The 19,453-nt window shown below is 33.5% G+C and overlaps 1 protein-coding gene across 2 annotated transcripts in view; it reads right to left on the reverse strand.

The window, feature by feature from the left end:
• The window catches only part of LOC107679945 (F-box-like/WD repeat-containing protein TBL1XR1-B), a 30,843-nt gene extending 11,653 nt beyond the window's left edge, over positions 1 to 19,190 (reverse strand). The window contains exons 1-6 of one of the 2 annotated variants that reach the window (XM_016475674.1): positions 18,988 to 19,190; positions 8,716 to 8,822; positions 8,448 to 8,593; positions 7,333 to 7,513; positions 1,669 to 1,801; positions 650 to 791 (exon numbers count right to left, since the gene is read on the reverse strand). In XM_016475674.1, the coding sequence (XP_016331160.1) occupies positions 650 to 791; positions 1,669 to 1,801; positions 7,333 to 7,513; positions 8,448 to 8,593; positions 8,716 to 8,773 (660 nt within the window). In that variant the 5' untranslated portion in view covers positions 8,774 to 8,822; positions 18,988 to 19,190. The remainder of the gene's footprint in view (positions 1 to 649; positions 792 to 1,668; positions 1,802 to 7,332; positions 7,514 to 8,447; positions 8,594 to 8,715; positions 8,823 to 18,987) is intronic. The other variant, XM_016475675.1, reaches the window with a different exon arrangement.
• Positions 19,191 to 19,453: the final 263 nt, after the last annotated feature.

Below are 19,453 nucleotides of genomic sequence, written 5' to 3' on the forward strand. Positions count from 1 at the left end.
TATATATATATATATATATAAACTAAACACAAATATATAAATATAATATAAAATAAATTCATGTATAAATTCTGTCATTTCAGAAGATTGAAGAACCAAAATTTTTATAGCACTATTAAAAAGTTAAGTTAAAGAACAGAATGATCTTCAGGGATGAATTTATTTATTCATTCATTCATGTGACTTTTTTTCACTTGGATAACTTTTTTTTAAATATCTCAGTAATGGCAATTTCTCATGGATTTCTATTCAAAATATTTTAAAGCTTGACAAAACTAGAGCAATGTATATTCATTATTGAAACTTCCATGATTTCTTAAGATTTTATTAATTTCCAAGATTTTTTTAAATTAATTTTCCAAAAATTTCCAGGTCTGGAAATCTCACTTTTAAATTTCATATTCATACTTTTAAAATTCATGTTTCCAGGCTATCCTGGTTCTTAAATAGAAGTGAGAGTTGTTGAGGGACGAATTAAAATAAGAAACATTATGCCAGTTTTATTGATTTTTATTTGGATGGATGGATGGATAGATAGATAGATCTAGATTTTTAGTTGTTGTAGCTCATTTAAAAGCTTGTTTTGTCTGGTTTTAGGTCGTTTTAAGCGTCTTGCGGCCCCGGATTGAATGTTTAGCAGCGCACTCACGTTCCAGTCTAGCGAGGTCACGTCTTTGTTGCTGGGAACATCCTGACCTCCCTCTCGGATGCAGTGCCGCAGGACCAGCTGAGTCGAGCCGCTGCTGCTGTTCTCAATCAGGTTCCATATGCGTGCCGTCGAGTCGCCAGAGCTGCCAGATAAACCAGACAAATAATGCAATAAACATCACCGTATTTCCCGATCGATTGATTACATTAAGAATTGATCATTTTTTTGTATAACAAGTTTTCTGGAATGTTAAGTTTAAGATCTAATTAAATATGCACACATTTTTGCATACACACACACAAATACACAAAGTGCAATAAAATAAACACTTAAATGTGTATTTTGGCTGTTTTCTTTCCACTACTGTAAAACCAAACAGTGTCCTGCTTGTAGTGTCTTTTTTTTTATTTTATTTTTTTACTTATATTATGAATTATAAATCAACATTTAAAAATAATGTACTTAAAATGCTGCTTTAAAAAAAAAAATAGTACAATATTACAACATTAAAAACAATAAAATATTAAATAAAAAAATGTTTTAAAATCAAAATTAATAAAAAATATCCTTAATAAAAATAAATAAAATATAATAAAATTTATAAATAAAAATAAATGAATAAAATAAAAATAAAATAAAATAACAAAATTAATAAAAAATAAAATATAATTAATACAAATAAATTAATACAAAATAATTAAAATCAAAATGAATAAAAAATAAAATTAATTTAAAAAATGAATAAAATAATTAATAAAAAATAAATTAATAAAATATAATTAATACAAATAAAATAACAAAATTAATAAAAAATAAAATTAATGAAAAATAAAATATTACAATAATTATTGAATATTTGAGCCCCAACATTTATGTCTATCATGTTATTTCAGAAAAGCATTTGATGCAGTTCAAGCCATTTCACAATAGAGAAAAATCAATGGTTCCAGTGCGAGTCGTACAGACTCATAACAGCATCAGAAATCCTTCTTGAGGTCAGAGAGGTCAGCTGGACTCACCCTGAGGCCAAGAGGTCAGTGACAGGGTTCCAGGCGCAGATGAAGACCTCCGACTCGTGACCCCTCAACACCGTGGCCTTACTGGAGGGAATCTGGGCCTCGCAGTCCACCTCCATGACCTCCACGTGATTATCTGACCGAGAGGAGATGCAGCTCGCAATTACAATCACACCGGAAAACTCTTAGCAGGTGTGTGCACCTTTCAGAACCGAACTGAGAACGCAACTGCTATGCATTAACAAGGGCGTGCGATATATATTGTCTACGAATTGTTGTTTTAACGATATGCAATTTGACATTATCGAGTATATCGCAAAAACCACACAAAAACACAATGCAATGGATTTTAATATGCAATGGATTATCAAAATGAAAACAACACAAAGAACATAACATTTTCAGGAAATTCTTATTATTAACAATTTATGGAAAAAAGAACAAAGTTACTGTTTAACGTCGAAAAACCAACAAACAATACAATAAATAAAATTAGCAGCACTATGCACTTTTTGTTTGCATAAGCATTAAAATGTAAACTTTACGCTGCATCTTGCATCTGCGTGAGACTGTTCATTTTGCTTAATGTGAGCAGTATTTATCTCAAGTTTTTCCACGTATTTATAGATTAATCCTTATTAAAGATGAAGCTATTCAGTCAAGAGCAGAGTGATTTTTCTTCCGTTTTTTTAATCGACATTAATAACAGAACAAATGCACAGATTTGACACACACATCAGATTTACGTTCATTTAAAACTTTTTATTTTAACACTCGCCACAACGGGCATTTTGACTTAATTTTGTGTGTATTTGGCCGTTTAAGCCAAATACATACATCAGAAACCAGCGCTGGAGGACCGAATTTAGCGATTTCTTGAATGCTTAAATTGGCAAAACTTTAAAAAGCATGCATGACATACACTTTCGTGACGAGTCGAAAATAAAGCATTAAGCTGAAGGGGGAAATTTAAAAAAGTTTGAACAAATCGGTTTAACGGACGATTCAATGACTCACTCATGCAGTGATTTGCCGCCACCTACTGGCGATTTTAGGTTCATATTTAAAGTATATTTCCCTCTCTTCTCTCTACATTTCAGATATCAGTATTCAACATTTTGTTTTTAAACATCAAAACATTATTTATGCATTTGTAACTGCAGGTTTACTGCATTCATGTCCTGCATTGAACAGTCTGCGAATGAATCTAAACGCCACTTCAGACGCAGATTCTGTTCCTCTGCACTGCAAACACTACTTTTGTTGAAACTGATTTCATTTGATTGGTAACAGCCCTATAGTTAGGCCTGTCGCGATAATTAAATAACCGTCTAATCGCGATTATTTGATCTAACCGCGGTTGTTTCAGACAACCGCGATTATTGTGCTTTTTATACAACACAAGGGGGAGTCATACACCAAAAGAAACAGAAGAGCACCAGTTTGCTTTTCATGCACTGTATAGCCTATACAGGGCTCCAGACTCATTCTTCCCACTGGTCGCTCTAGCACAACAACAATAAATCAAGATACAATGACAAACTAGCTTACAAAATGTTTAACAAAAACGAATAAGATGAGGCGTGGCATACACCGCATGCTGTATTATATACCAACTAATAAATTACAGAATGTTTAGCAAACACTGAGGAATCAAATAAATAAATAAAAGAGAGCCTCCATAGCGTAATGTGTGGTAAACAGCAAAGATACGTTTTTCAAAAATGAAAACAAAAAGAAAAGTAAAACTAACGGTGACAGTGCTTGCATGCTGGTGTTGGATCGGTATCGGCCGATTCTTAGAATTTAGAATACTCTATGTAATCTTACACTGCAAAATAATAACTCAAAAAGATTCAAAGACAACATCATAATTATTTACTGAACCCTTAAATTAATCAATTATATAATGAAAGCCATAAAAACAGACAATTAATCGGGATAATCGGCATAATCGTCAAAGCCCTAAAACTCTTTAAAACAATTAATCGTCAGCCAAATTTCATAATCGTGACAGCCCTACCTATAGTGTGATATATTTATATAAAAATATAAAAAAGGTAACTGCGACTTTTTAATCTCACAATTCTGACTTTTTTTCCTCAGAATTGCATATGATACAAACTCGCAATAGCAAGACAAAGTCGCAATTCTTGTTAAAAAAAACTGTGAGGAAAGAATAAATGCCGCATTTGTTTAGAGCATTTTCTACACATATATCCACCTTATTTTTCAAAGCAGAAGTAAGCCGTTTTCTGTGAATGTGCGAGACTTCCGCTGTGGGGAAATAACCAGAAGAATAACAACATGCAGTAAACGGTAAAACTGTTTGCACTACAAACCAGTGTCTTCGTAATTAAGACATTAAAATAATACGGTGAGATGCACCAAATTGTGAGCTATTTAGTACAGATAAAAACAGCTAGAAGCGGATGAGACCGGAAGCCAAACACATTAAATTTACAAAAGGCCGCGCCAGTTCTTACGAGAAAAATAAGGTGGATAAATAACGACAAGTCAAGCTGCAATACCAAACAGGACCACACGGACACGCCAATATATAGATATATACAGATCCATTCAGAATTATTAAACAAGGCAAAGCACAAGTTAAAAAAAGCAAATGAAAACACTAAGGTTCACTTCAAGTGGTAACTGAACGTCTTTTCCAACTTGAGAACTATATTCAGTCACAAAGAGTTGATTATTACACAGAATCTGTGCCGATATCACAGACCATAACTATATCTGCATCATTTGGTTATTGAGTGTAGTATGCAGCCTATAAATGTTGTCTTGCACATCCAGTCTGTTTTACTTCATTAGTAACATTTATATTATATTGGACGTGTTGAATTTTATCTTTAGCTCCTTGCATTCTTTCTTATGTAGAAAACAGGTTAAGTAAAAATATGCAATATAGCGCATGTATTTAGCAAAATGCTCCTCTTTATAGTTATTTTTAGCTGATTAATGAGCTAATGGATGCTGAATGGTTATTCTGAGGTAGCTAAATATATTGTTTACAAGTGTTTTCCGCAGTTTGAAACACTGAATGAGCGATTACATGACATTTCAGTAAGCTGTACTGTATCTTATAAAATAGCTTTTGATGTGCATTCATGTTTATTTCATACTGTAGTAGAAAGAGAGAGATCTAACGGATTGAACTGAGGCGCTACAGCGATCGCTCACGCTACATTATTAAAGAGCGCCAAAACCGGTATTTATTGTTTGAATATCGTTATGAATTTAACAGGATTTTAAAGCTGATACTTTGTTAAAATGTAACAGAGCACAAAGTTTATTGCGATTATTATACTAAAACTTCGATGCGCATCATCTTAGTTTATTACGTCAACATCACAAAAGATGTGATCGCAAAACAATCAGGAAAAAATATCATAACATGTAAATTTATATAGTCGCCAGTTGTGATCTCAGCAAAAACTTCACTCGCAAATTCATATATTTGGTCGCAAATGCGCCGTCTGGAGCCCTGCATACTGAAATGAGCTCAGAGAGCACACACACACGGTCTGTTTATTCGCACACTAATAATAACACACTCGCATGTCTAATAATGTACGACTCCTGTATGTCACTGTAATCGTCTTTACCTCCAAGGCTCCAGACTGCGACCAAATGGTTTTTTTCTGCCGATGGGACTAGATTTTTGTGGCGCGTTGTTCAACTCATAAGCGCTGCCATTTCTGTTGCATATGAGAAACATAAAACGGCAAACGAAGCTGAAAGCATAACGAAACAGCGCTACTCGTTTGAACCGCGCTACGCTTCAAGTGTAGAGCCTGGTTTATACTCGCCGCATCAGCATCAGCACGAGCGCGAAGCTGCGCGCAGAAAAAATGACGCGAATATTGAGGAAACGATGGATTGTTTTCAAGCTAAAGTAAAGTAAAAGGCCGCTTCTTAAACCAAAGGTGAACATGTTGGTATTCTTGTGGGACAAAAAAACATGCAAGCACTGTCACCTACAACAAGTTTAGTTTTACTTTTCTTTTTGTTTTCATTTTGAAAAGCTTGTTATCTTTGCTGTTTACCTCACGTTACGCTATGGAGGCTCTCTTTTATTTAATTTTTTTATTTGATTCCTCAGTGTTTGCTAAACGTTCTGTAATTTATTAGTCTGAATTAGAGACCTGCACTCTCCCGCGGTACTCCCGCGGGACCCAACGCAACAGGGTGCGGCGCGGGACAACTTTTGATGGGCGAGTGCGGGTGGGAAGAGACTCGTGTGTGTGCGGGATGCGGGAGAATAAAATGATTCGCGGGACTCCCGCAAAATAGAAATTATCTAAATATAAAGTGTCTAAAACATATAAATTGTTATTTATCTGTTGTACAAAAGCAAAAAGAACAACTAATATTAACATTAAATGATTGATATGCACAAGCTAGGCATAGTTTCTATTTATAACACGTGTTTAAAGGGTAGCGCAATGTAGCCAATCACAGACTCAGCTGTTTTTTTTTTCTAGAACACAATGGCCAATCAGTTCTGTAATTTATTAGTCTGAATTAGAGACCTGCACTCTCCCGCGGTACTCCCGCGGGACCCAACGCAACAGGGTGCGGCGCGGGACAACTTTTGATGGGCGAGTGCGGGTGGGAAGAGACTCGTGTGTGTGCGGGATGCGGGAGAATAAAATGATTCGCGGGACTCCCGCAAAATAGAAATGATCTAAACATAAAGTGTCTAAAACATATAAATTGTTATTTATCTGTTGTACAAAAGCAAAAAGAACAACTAATATTAACATTAAATGATTGATATGCACAAGCTAGGCATAGTTTCTATTTATAACACGTGTTTAAAGGGTAGCGCAATGTAGCCAATCACAGACTCTACATAGATTACTTTTATGCGGGCTTTTGCGGGCAGGAGCGGAACAAAACATGAATGTCGTGGGCGGGAGCGGGACCAGATAAGATATATTTCTGCGGGAGCGGGCGGGCACGGGACAGAATCTTGCGGGAGCGGGACTGAAAAATCCATCCAGCGCTGGTCTCTAGTCTGTATATAATACAGCATGTGGTGTATGCCATGCCTCATCTTATTCATTTTTGTTAATAAATGTTTTGTAAGCTAGTTTGTCATTGTATCTTACTGTTTTATTGTTGTTGTGCTTCTTTAATTAAGAATAACAATGAATCCGTCTTTTGTTTTAGTCTCAAAAAGTGAAAGGTGTGTAGATCTTTTCTTGTAAAACGTGACAATATCGCGAATTCGAAAGTGAAAGCGCATGAAGCCCGGCTTATAACACAGCAAAAGAGGGACTCCCGTTCACAAAATAATACTACTGATGAAAAAGAACGGGTTGAATGTTAACCTCTTTCGTTTCCATATAACTATAAACTATGATAAAAGTTCATCAGCATGCATTGATTAATCCCATGATGTAGCGCTAAATAAATAAATATTGCGACCAAATCATGTGCTCGTGCGACCATCTGAGAAAGTTAGTCGCAAAAGAGCGACCAGTGGGAGTCTAGAGCCCTGACCTCCATTACAACCATCATCCGTCTGAACTTTACTGGTGAGACACTGGTTTGCTTTATTCAGCTCATGCAGACTAGTCCTGACTTCAGCTTACAGATCATTGGAGGTATGTCTGTGTTAGCTTCTGTGTCAGATCAATGACTTACTGAGTGCGTGGGTGCCGTTCTCCTCTCCGTTCATCGCGGTTATTGGGTTGGAGATGTGGGCTTTCTGCTGCTGGACGAGTTTGTCTCTGATCACCTGCTGTCTGGAGTGAACCACGTCTGGCATCACGGCATCGATGAGCGACAGAGACTCTATCGGACGGCCGTCAAACACTGTGCCATCCTATAGTCAAATAAAACACAATACACAGGCTGAAGCGACACAAACAAGCAGAAATGGCTCATCTAGAGCGAAAACATCCTTTGGGAAGTATTTGGATTTCTTCATGGTTTGATAGCGAATTGTTTCACTTGTTTGTGGTCACTTCAAAATGAACTAAAGCTCACAAATTACAATTTCTCTGCATGTTTACTCAACATATTTTAGATTTTGGCATAACTAGAAAAATGCATTTTCATTATAAACATTTCAGTGACTTTAAAATGTAGTTAAAGGGATAGTTCACCCAAAAATGAAAATGTGATGTTTATCTGCTTACCCCCAGGGCATCCGAGATTACTAAAATAACTAAAACCAAAAATAAAATTAATAAACAAAATTTATATTAAATTTTTTTTTTTTTACATTTTAAAATAATACAGTGAATAATAATAATAATAATAATGATACTACAATAATTTATTAATAATTTATTTATTCTAATAATAGCATTTTTATAATTAATAAGCATATCATAAATATACAAAATAATAAAACTAAATAAACAGAGAAAATTTAAAAAATAAAAATTAATTTAAAATATGAATAAAACTATTATAGCATCACAATGACACTAAAAACAAAACAAAACACTGGTTTAGACACACTTGATTAAATTTACAATGTTGCTATAATAGCAAAATTGTTTATTTTTGCTTCATGGTCAGTGAAATTCTTGTCAGAGAAAGTAAAAATCTATAAAAAAAAGTGGCTTGACTGAGCCAACAATAAAATCCTTGTTTATTTTTGAATTTCATTATTTAGATTTTTTTTTTAAATAAGAAAAAAAAAAAAGCTAAAAAACATGTCTATTTATTATGACTCACAGCAGGTGAAAGTTATTAATGCAAAAATCCAGATAATTAATGATGGTTAATGAAGACGACGAGACGCTCACCTCGTTGATGCTGATCTCGGCCTCCACGTACTGAAGGCCCTTCTGCAGGAGGGAGATGAGGGCAGCAGGAGGCACCAGAGTCCCGTTGATGTTCGACTGACTGATGTGGCTCTCGATGCCAAACGTGAACGCAGAGTGAGAGAAACCTACAGCACAAAGGCCAAAGACACCGGCTTTAGTTCAACCAATGAGGAAATGTGTCTAAACATGCCTTTATGAACGTCAGCTCATCTCAAAGCAGTTTGGGGTGGTTTTGCGGGGTGTTTACCTGACTCCTGCAGATACCTGTAGACCAGAAAGTTGACTTCATCACTGGTAATGCTCATCTTAGCTCCACCTCAGAGGATGAGCGGCGCTGGAGCTCACGATCGGCCCCTGCGCGAAACACATTCATACTTTTCATGCTTTATTTATGAAACAGTCCATTCTGAAAAATCAAATGCAACCAAGTATTATTTAAATTAAAACAAAAACTAAAAACATTTTTGTTTCTTTTAGTTTAACTTGAAGTACTAAAATAACTGAAACAAATAAAAATGAATAAGAACTATGTAGGGGTCAAAGACATTAAGATGTCCGCATTAAAAGAGATTTTATGTCCATAGAAAGCACATTAAATGTAAGTAAAGTGTCTACTTTTAAGGTTTCAAATAAGTTTTTGGAGAATAAAATGTCAAAATTTGGTTGAAATAATGTTATATTGTCATTCAGTGTAACACGATATTTATCTAAAAATTCAAACATGCTTATTCAGACTTGTACATATTAAAATATATAAAAGAATAAGAGAGTATATTATATTTTATTGTGTTTTAAATTAGTAAAAAATTCTTACTGACAAATGGGTGAAACCTAGGATAGTGGCAAATATTAAAAATGTAAAATTACAGCTAATTAGTATTTGGGGTGAAAGTAATTAGTCTTTTAATATGTCATAAATGGATTTTTGTTGTAAATATGCCTGACAACATTGTTACACTGAATGACATTTTAGTGGGTCTCTTCTGTAAATCAGAGGAAAATGTATGATATTTATTTTTTGCTCAGAAAAACAAAATTGCAATTAAATTAAACAGAAAATGTTTTAGTTGTTGGGGGGGAAACAACAACAATTTAAAGCAGTATTACACTTAATGTTTTTATGCTTAAACCCTTTTTCGTCTTTGACCTATAGACATTTTAAAAAGCAAAAACAAATAATGACAAAAACACAACACAATTGCAAAAACATGAAAATAAAAACTAATTCAAAATATTCATAAAAACTTTAATCGTATATAAATAATACTAAAATAACACTGCCTGATACACATAACCAAACTCACACAAACGGTTTTGCCGATTAATCGGCACCGATAGTTGATTGCTGGAACTATCGGCAAAAATCCATGCTTACAGTTTTTCAGTAGGGCTGAACGATTCCAACCGAAGTCACGATTTGGCTTGATGTGATTATTGAATCGCAAAGGCTGCGGTTTTTAATGAAATAAGTATCTCAGGGCTCCAGACTCATTCTTCCCACTGGTCGCTCTTTTGTGACAAACTATCTCAGATGGTCGCACGAGCACATGATTTGGTCGCAATGTTTTTTATTTATTTATTTATTTAGTGCTACATCATGGGATTAATCAATGCATGCTGATGAACTTTTATCATAGTTTATAGTTATATGGAAACGAAAGAGGTTAACATTCAACCCGTTCTTTTTCATCAGTAGTATTATTTTGTGAACGGGAGCTCCTCTTTTGCTGTGTTATAAGCCGGGCTTCATGCGCTTTCACTTTCGAATTCGCAATCTTGTCACGTTTTACAAGAAAAGATCTACACACCTTTCACTTTTTGAGACTAAAACAAAAGATGGATTCATTGTTATTCTTAATTAAAGAAGCACAACAACAATAAAACCGTAAGATACAATGACAAACTATCTTACAAAACGTTTATTAACAAAAACGAATAAGATGAGGCGTGGCATACACCGCATGCTGTATTATATACAGACTAATACATTACAGAACTTTTAGCAAACACTGAGGAATCAAATAAAAGAGAGCCTCCATAGCGTAACGTGAGGTAAACAGCAAAGATAACAAGCTTTTCAAAATGAAAACAAAAAGAAAAGTCAAACTAAACTTGCTGTCGGTGACAGTGCTTGCATGTTTTTTCCCCACAAGAATACCAACATGTTCACCTTCTCTGGTTTAAGAAGCGGTCTTTTACTTTACTTTAGCTTGAAAACCATCCATCGTTTCCTCAATATTCGCGTAATTTTTACTGCGTGCACCTTCACGCTCATGCGGACGCGGCTCTACACTCGAAGCGTAGCGCGGTTTCGTTATGCTTTCAGTTTCGTTCACCGTTTGATGTTTATCATAAAAACAGAGACCGACTGGATGCGCCATTAACGAAATCGCCTGTGCATTAATTTTAAATACAATTATATAAAAATTTTGCGACCTTTAAAAAAAATGTGTCGCACCAGCAGGAAAAATGCAAAATGCGACTATTTGGTCGCAGTCTGGAGCCCTGTATCTGCACAGCGCCTGTAGTAAATGCTGCTCATCTCTGCAAGCGCTGCGAGTTTGAGTCGCTAAATAACGTTTATCTGATTAAGCAACACACTCCAAACATCCTCTCAAACTTAATGAGAAGCAGTTATAAACATGTTGTTGAAAACATTATAACATGATTTTACATGAACATCAGTCGAGTGTTTTAAAACGTTAATTTTCTGATCTGATGTGGCTTATTACAGAATGAAAATATATTTATACTGTAATAAAGGCTTTGTCGATTAGCATTGCATTATAAATTGACTTCATTATTATGAAAATACCCGAGATGGCGTGAAGAACACCGGTAAACCATATATTGTCGTAGGTTCATTGTCTTCATGTTTAATCAGTTCATACGTTTCTAGCTTCTTTTAATTCAGTCACAGTGATAGCTGGATGTCTTTGTCCATATTAGGGATTTCCTGGAATGTCAGGAGTTCTATTACTTCTGTGATGTATATGTTGAGTTTCTGCACGAGGGCGCCCTCTGGCGTCTAGTATGAATGAAACAGACATTACATGAGTTTAGCACCAAGTCCTATTTTGGCCATAAATAGGAAAAATAATACTTCTCTCTAAAGAAATTTGAAGCAAACATATAATAATCCATGTTTTTCTCCAGTTTCTTCATTTTTATTCTGTATGTTTTAATTCTGTTTGAGGGTGTATAATCTTTCATTTGTCCTTTTGTTTTCTTGATTATGTATGCTTTTAAGTTTGTTTTATATTTGTTGTACGGCACTTTGGTTTTGTTTTTAAATGTGCTTTATAAATAAATAAACTAAACTAAAGTGTACTGAAGTGTGCAGGAGTTTTTTTCTTTCTTTCTTTTTTCCTTCCCCACAGTGGACGTATAAAAGGCTCATATTTCATTTTAAAGACATGGACTCCATTTTTGAGTTTACATACCTCCTGATAAAAATTAAGAAATTACTGTCAAATATTTTTATCATAACAGTATCAAATGATGTACAGTTATAGGCCTGTATGTTAACAAGTAACCCTGCAGTTTTCTGTAAAATAAAATTAGCATTTTTTATTATCTTATCTTATACATTTTTGTCTAATTATTATATAATTTTTTTTGTTAATTTGTTTTAAAAATGGCATTTAAATTACAATTTTAACCAGAAAAATCTGAGAAGGTCCGCGGTCATTATACAGTACGAGAGCGGCCTCTAGACACCACGTGCTGTGTCAGTATTAAATGTATGAAGTAAACTGAAGTGAATTAAAAGTAGGCCTAATCCTCAAAAGTGGTCTGGTCTGAATCAGGAGAGAAATCTGCACAGATCAAGCACCGTTTACAAGCCAAAACAGAATTGAACAAACTGCTGTCCAATTAACAAAAACACCAGTGTTACAATCACAGCCAGCGACTCCTTGAGCTGAAGCCGACTGGGTTTCATTGCACAGGATAAATAGATGCATATATAATATACTATATTACAAATTTATATTTTATATTACAAAATAATATAATATAATATAATGCAGTCTGATTAAACCATTTCAGATGAATATCTTTGCGCATTTTATTTTGTTGTATTTTTATTAATTTTTTTTTCCCTTACCACTTAAAAGTTTTAAAAATTTTATTTTGTTTTGTCATTTTTATTAGTTTTTTTTTATGTCTATACAGTTTTGGTTTTAGTTACTTTAGTACATCAAGTTAAACTAAAAAATGAGAAATGTTGCCTTGGCAAACAGCTTAAATAAAATTATTTTATTTTATTTCAAGCACCGAAAATGTTTTTTTTATGGTTTTATTTGTTCAGTTAACTATAATAACCCTGCCACAAAACCACGAGTATAAAAAGAAGCGATAAAGACCACAGAAGTAGTGAAACGGTTAACGTCAGCAGGTCTTAAAAAACAAAAAAGACATTAACAACAGCCCTGTTGAACGAATACAAACTAGGTTAATATATAAAGGAAGGATAAAAAAAAATGTCACAAGCACAGAGCCAAACGAAACCACAGGAATGATGAACGGTGAGAAGAGAGCAGACGCATGCGAGGCAGCAGAGGGCCTCATTTTCTCCTGGCTGGTCTCCTCTGACAGATGTGCTCTCACATGCCATTTTCTCCTGGCTGGTCTCCTCTGACTGATGAATCACTGGATTTAAAGCTGGACAAACTGAAGTCTAATAAAGCAGTAAAGTTACAGTGATTGTACCACATTAAATAATGACTGTTTACTATTGTCTTTCTAGAGCTGCATCACTGAATCCCTATTCTCCTGTTTAACACTGTAAAGCTGCTTTCAAACTAATCTATGCTGTAGAAAGCGCCATATAAATAAAGGTGACTGGATTAAAACACCTTTAACTGCACGAAACCAGTGCAACACAGCCTCTACAAATGTATCACTTTAATAAAAAGGTGGCAAGATGAACCATGTTCAATAAATAGCAACATTATCAATAATAAACAATTATTTTAGCAAGCAATATAGTTCATAAATGTAGTCAAGCAATGAAATATTGACTGTGCATCACACATTCATGGATCTATAATAAAATATTTATATAAATCTATAATTAAATGAAATAAAATCAAATTTAGAGTCAAAGTGATCAGATTCATAAATAAATAAACAAGTGATTCATAAGCGTAATGTTATGTTTCACTTGGAATCGTAATTAAATAAATACAAATAATAAAATAGGCCCATATGACTTACTGTAACGCTGTGAAAAATGTAATTTATATAAACATACATACATAACATACACTGCCGTTCAAAAGTTTGGGATCAGTGAGATTTCTATTACTTTTGAAAGGAGTCTCTTCTGCTCATCAAGGCTGCATTTATTTGATCAAAAAAACTGAAATATTGTGAAATAGTATTACCATTTAAAATAACAGTGTTATATTTTGATATACTTTAAAATGAAACAGAATTGAACAAACTGCTGTCCAATTAACAAAAACACCAGTGTTACAATCACAGCCAGCGACTCCTTGAGCTGAAGCCGACTGGGTTTCATTGCACAGGATAAATAGATGCATCATCTTATATTGGAGCTCATATGCATCTCGGCTGGTTTCGCTGACTAATGTGCTCCAGAAATAAACCCAGCGCTTCCTGAAGTGTGACTGAACAAAGCAGAACATGAGCCGTTGATGCATTTGCTCTGAAACCAGTGATTTTCAAACTGTTTAATGTAAGAAGAAAAGCACAATAAAAGAAAATCAAGCTAAAATAAATCACGACAACGAAGGATCATGAAACTAGTCTAATGGAACAGCCTTTATTTTTCTAATTAACATACTTTAAAATCATCTACATTCACAATGTTGCTTAATTTTATATAGCCTGTAAAATAAGTGTGAATAATATTTAGTCTTTTATTTTTTTTTTAGCCCTGCAGCCACAGTTTTATTTATTTTAGTATCAAGATAGTATTACCGTTTTTACTAATATTTCTATAAAATTTTTATTTTTCCATTATTTTTAGTTTTTGTAATTTTGTTTTGTGATTTTTATTAGTTTAAATAAGTATATATAGTTTTTATTATTTTTAATTTTAATTTTATATATATATATATATATATACAGTGGGTACGGAAAGTATTCAGACCCCCTTCAATTTTTCACTCTAAATAATAAAATAGGCCCATATGACTTACTGTAACGCTGTGAAAAATGTAATTTATATAAACATACATACATAACATACACTGCCGTTCAAAAGTTTGGGATCAGTGAGATTTCTATTACTTTTGAAAGGAGTCTCTTCTGCTCATCAAGGCTGCATTTATTTGATCAAAAAAACTGAAATATTGTGAAATAGTATTACCATTTAAAATAACAGTGTTATATTTTGATATACTTTAAAATGTAATGTATTTCTGTGATGCGCAGCTGTATTTTCAGCATCATTACTCCAGTCTTCAGTGTCACATGATCTTCAGAAATCAGTATAATATGCTGATTTATTACAGTTTTGCTGCTTCATATTTTTTTGGAACTTGTGAGACGTTTTTCAAATTTATTTGATGAATGAAGTTAAACAGAACAGCGTTTATTTAAAATAGAAATCTTTTCTAACAATATAGGTCTTTACTGTCACTTTTTTTAAATCAACTTTACACATCCTTGCTGAATAAAAGCATTCATTCTTTCCAAAAAGAAAAAAAAAACTACTGATCCCAAACGTTTGTACGGTAGTGTATATTGTTACAAAATATTTTTATTTTTTGAATAAATGCTGTTCTTTTTAACTTTTTATTCATCAAAGAATACTGAAAAAAATGTCATGGTTTGCACTGAACTGTTTTTAATATTGAAAATAATAAGAAACTTTTCTTGAGCACCAAAGCAGTATATTAGAGTAATTTCTGAAGGATCATGTGGCACTGAAGACTTGAATAATGGCTGCTGAAAATTCAGCTTTGCCATCACAGAAATAAGTTACATTTTATATTATGTTACATTATATATTAAATTACAAAACAGTTATTTTGTATTGTAATAGTATTTCAAGACCCCAAACTTTTGTATGGTAGTGTGTGTTATATTCAAAATCCAAAATGTATCCAATTATGTTTGGCTCACATGATGCTGCTGATGGAAGCAGGTTGGGCATCAGTTGCTGAGCGTCAGGAGCTCTTCTTGTAGTTGCTGCACTCATGACTGCACAGTAAAATCTGAATACTGAAAAAGGTATCACAGGTTCCAAAAAAAATATTAAGCAGCAAAACTTGTAATAAATCAGCATATTATACTGATTTCTGAAGATCATGTGACACTGAAGACTGGCGTAATGATGCTGAACAGAAATACATTACAGTTTAACACATATTCACATAGAAAACAGCTGTTTTACATTGTAATAATATTTCACAATTTTACTGTTTTTTTCTGTATTTTCCCAAACTTTTGAACAGTAGAGTATATGCACCCTTCATTTCGTATGAAGGAAGACCTCTGACTATCTTTGCATTTCAAGCGCTTAAAGTGTCCTTATTTGGCCTGCAAAATGTGATTGAAATTTAAAAAGTGTACAATTATTTCAGTCATCTCAGCTGAATATGCACGATCTGACGATTAATAATCGCGTCAGGCCTAGTTATTGTAACTTTAGTCAATCACAGAAGGCAGATCACCAAATGTAGGCTAACAAAACCATCTAGTGTAAATATTGATTTTAAATCAACCTTAACAACGTCTGAAACAACAATGTTGCCGTGACGACATACTGCTGCGAGCCCTTTCACGTCCAAACACCATAACACACATTTACACAAACACACACTTATATCAGACACATTAGTCTAACATTACTCTATTGTATTGTAGGACTCAATATATACACATCTAAATACACACTAGTGCACAGTATGACCAAAAAGACGTCTCTTAAGCTCACCGAGGCTGCATTTATTTGATCAAAAATACTTCAAAAATTGTGAAATATTATTATAATGTACAACAGCTGTTTTCTATGTGAATATGTATTAAACTGTAATTTATTTCTGTGATGCGCAGCTGAATTTTCAGCATCATTACTCCAGTCTTCAGTGTCACGTGATCTTCAGAAATCAGTATAACATGCTGATTAAATTAAACATTTCTGATTATTATCAATGTTGGAAACAGTCATGCTGCACAATATTTTTGTGGAAACTGTGATGCATTTTATTTTTCAGGATTCACAGATGAACAGAAAGTTCAAAAGAACAGCATTTATTTGAAATAGAAATCTTCTGTGACATTATAAACGTCTTTACTGCCACTTTTGATCAATTTAATGCGTCCTTGATTAATAAAAGTGTTCATTTCTTTTAAAAAATATCAGTATTTCATCTGTAGCTGTTTATATCACCAGTACAATCATCACAAATATCATGGATATTCAATATCTCACACAGCCCTAAAGACGGGTTAAGCCACAAAACATGAACATCATGTATTGATTTGAAGTTTCTTCAGAAATGAGCCAGACACTAGTCTCTTTCTCAGGTTCAGAACGAGGCCGTCTTGGCATCACTCTTTCAGACGGAGGTGGATTTGCAGTGAATGCCGAAGGAGAAAATCCCAAGAGCACAACTCTCTCACTTCAATCCTATTAGCCACTAGCTCAGTCGACCTGTAATGATTTACAACTCTGTGCAAATCTGAAGTTATTGATAACAGCGAGACCAGCTGAAGCGTGCGAGTGGATGTGATCTCCACACGAGGATGAATAGAGATTAGACCGAATGTAACCCATCTAATTCTATTCTAGCGCCTTAACGATTGCATTAACAATTCTTGTCGTGAAGAATATTTGGTCCATTATATATATATAAAACAATATTTTCTTTCTCTCTCAGCATATTTAATTTTTTATATTTTTATTTTCTCAAATTCAGGTTTATTTTTTCACAAATTCTTTTTTTCTAGTTTTTTTAATGGTTAAATTAAACTTTAGTAATTAAAAAGCATGTCTAAATAATTGAAATCTTACAATTTAACAACAACTTGTTGAAATGACATTTTAAGGGCCCTATGAAATCCGTTTTCATTTTTAAATAATTAAAAAAAGTAAACAAAAAAATTAATTAATTTGATAAATTCCATTTTATTTCTCACAAATTCCGTTTACATTTTTCTAGATTTCATTTTAATGGTTTTGTTAAATTGTAATAATCAAAAACCATGTCTACACAATAGAAATCATGGAACTCATACAATTTAACAACAATTTATTAAAAGTTACATTTTTAGGGCCCTATGAAAGATTCCGTTTTAATGGTTTAGTTCAATTTTAATTCTGTTTTATTTATTTTTTCCAAATTTCGTTTTAATTCCATTTGAATGGTTTAGTTATATCCGAATAATCAAAAAACATGTCTAATTAATTGAATTCATAAAACTTCAACAATTTAAAAACATTTTATTTTTTTACAATAAACGGCCTTATGACATGTTTTATTTTGTCAGAAATTCTGTTTTAATTTTTCCAGATTTATGACTTAATACAATGTTTTTTTAAAAGGAGGTAATTAAATGAAGACATAAAACATTAACAATTTAATTAATATTTTAAAATGTAATTACACAAACATGTAACAATTCCTTTTTTTTTTGCAAAAAAACAAAAAGTGTTACATTATACTATAAATGTGTCAATTTAATTTTTATGACCGGATTCTGTGATTCGGTTCACGTTTTCCGCACCTCGGAAATCATAGGGCCCAGAATTACATGCATCCTTTGCAGACAAAGCAATCCCATAATGCACTGCGATGAGCTCAGTGGAAAAAAATGGTGGACGACTCCTGAGAAATATAAACAAAAAAAATCTCCAGCAATTAAAAACTGACTATTTTAACCAATATTTGTTTACGGTGTAACATCTACAGCTACTGACAAACTACTGAAAATAAATGTGCTTCAGATCAGGAACACTATTTTGTGGTGATCGTGTGAAATAATTCAGGATTATTAGATTATGCTCTCATTAGACTTGTGCCGGTATTCGGTAATGCGATATATCACGGTATTGAATATGCACGATATTGTTATTTTAAAGGATATTGAAATAGAAAACCAGTATTTTAAATGGTAATAATATTTAACAATATCACGATTTTTTCTGTATTTTTGGTAAAATAAATGCAGTCTCGATGAGCAGAAGAGACTTCTGTAAACCCATTAAACATCTTACTGATCCCAAACTTATTGAACAGCAGTTTGCGCTCAATTCATTTGATTTGGATTGATGCAGCTAAATCACTGAGATCAACAAGTGATGCAGGGTTTCAGCTTCTGCTAAACACTGTAACAATCCTTAAGAAAAGCGTGTTAGTATGCACAACAAACTAACCCTGTTAAATCACTCTCGTTGTAGATCGAGATCATGACTAGCCTTAAGAGGATGTCACTTTTTGTTTCCTTTCTGCATTCACGTTACTCACGCGACTCTTTTGAATAAGTGAATATGTGTCTCTTAGCAAAGTAACAGAGCTAACATGAGAAGTAAACTATCTACCGTCAAGAATCACTTCCACCGGGACAATATATCCTCCAACTTCAGTGCGAGAGCCGAGACTTTACACCCATCTTCGGTCAGTTCCCCCTCAATCGAGGTTTCATCAGACAAAGTTAACGTTTAAACGTCGATCCTGTGTGTTTTTAGACTAGTTTCCTGTGTTTCTCGCAGAACGGAGCGTCGGAAGACTAGAGAGAGAGAGAGGGCTGTGTCCCAATACCTCGCGAGCGCCCTACCTAGGCTACTACACTAGGACACTACTCTTACTAGTTCTATATAGTATTGGTACTGCACACAATAAACAGTAAGACATTTTATTGAAAATTTAAGTAAAATGGCAAAATTATGTATTTTTATTTTATACAGTAAAGCATTTGAATACATGCTTAGGTATTATTTATATATCACATTTGAAATAGTAAGGCTTTTTTATACAAAAACGAATTAAAATGCTAAATTATATTTA

Source organism: Sinocyclocheilus anshuiensis, unplaced genomic scaffold (genome assembly GCF_001515605.1).
Source record: "Sinocyclocheilus anshuiensis isolate Anshui unplaced genomic scaffold, SAMN03320099.WGS_v1.1 scaffold244, whole genome shotgun sequence".
NCBI lineage: Eukaryota > Metazoa > Chordata > Actinopteri > Cypriniformes > Cyprinidae > Sinocyclocheilus > Sinocyclocheilus anshuiensis.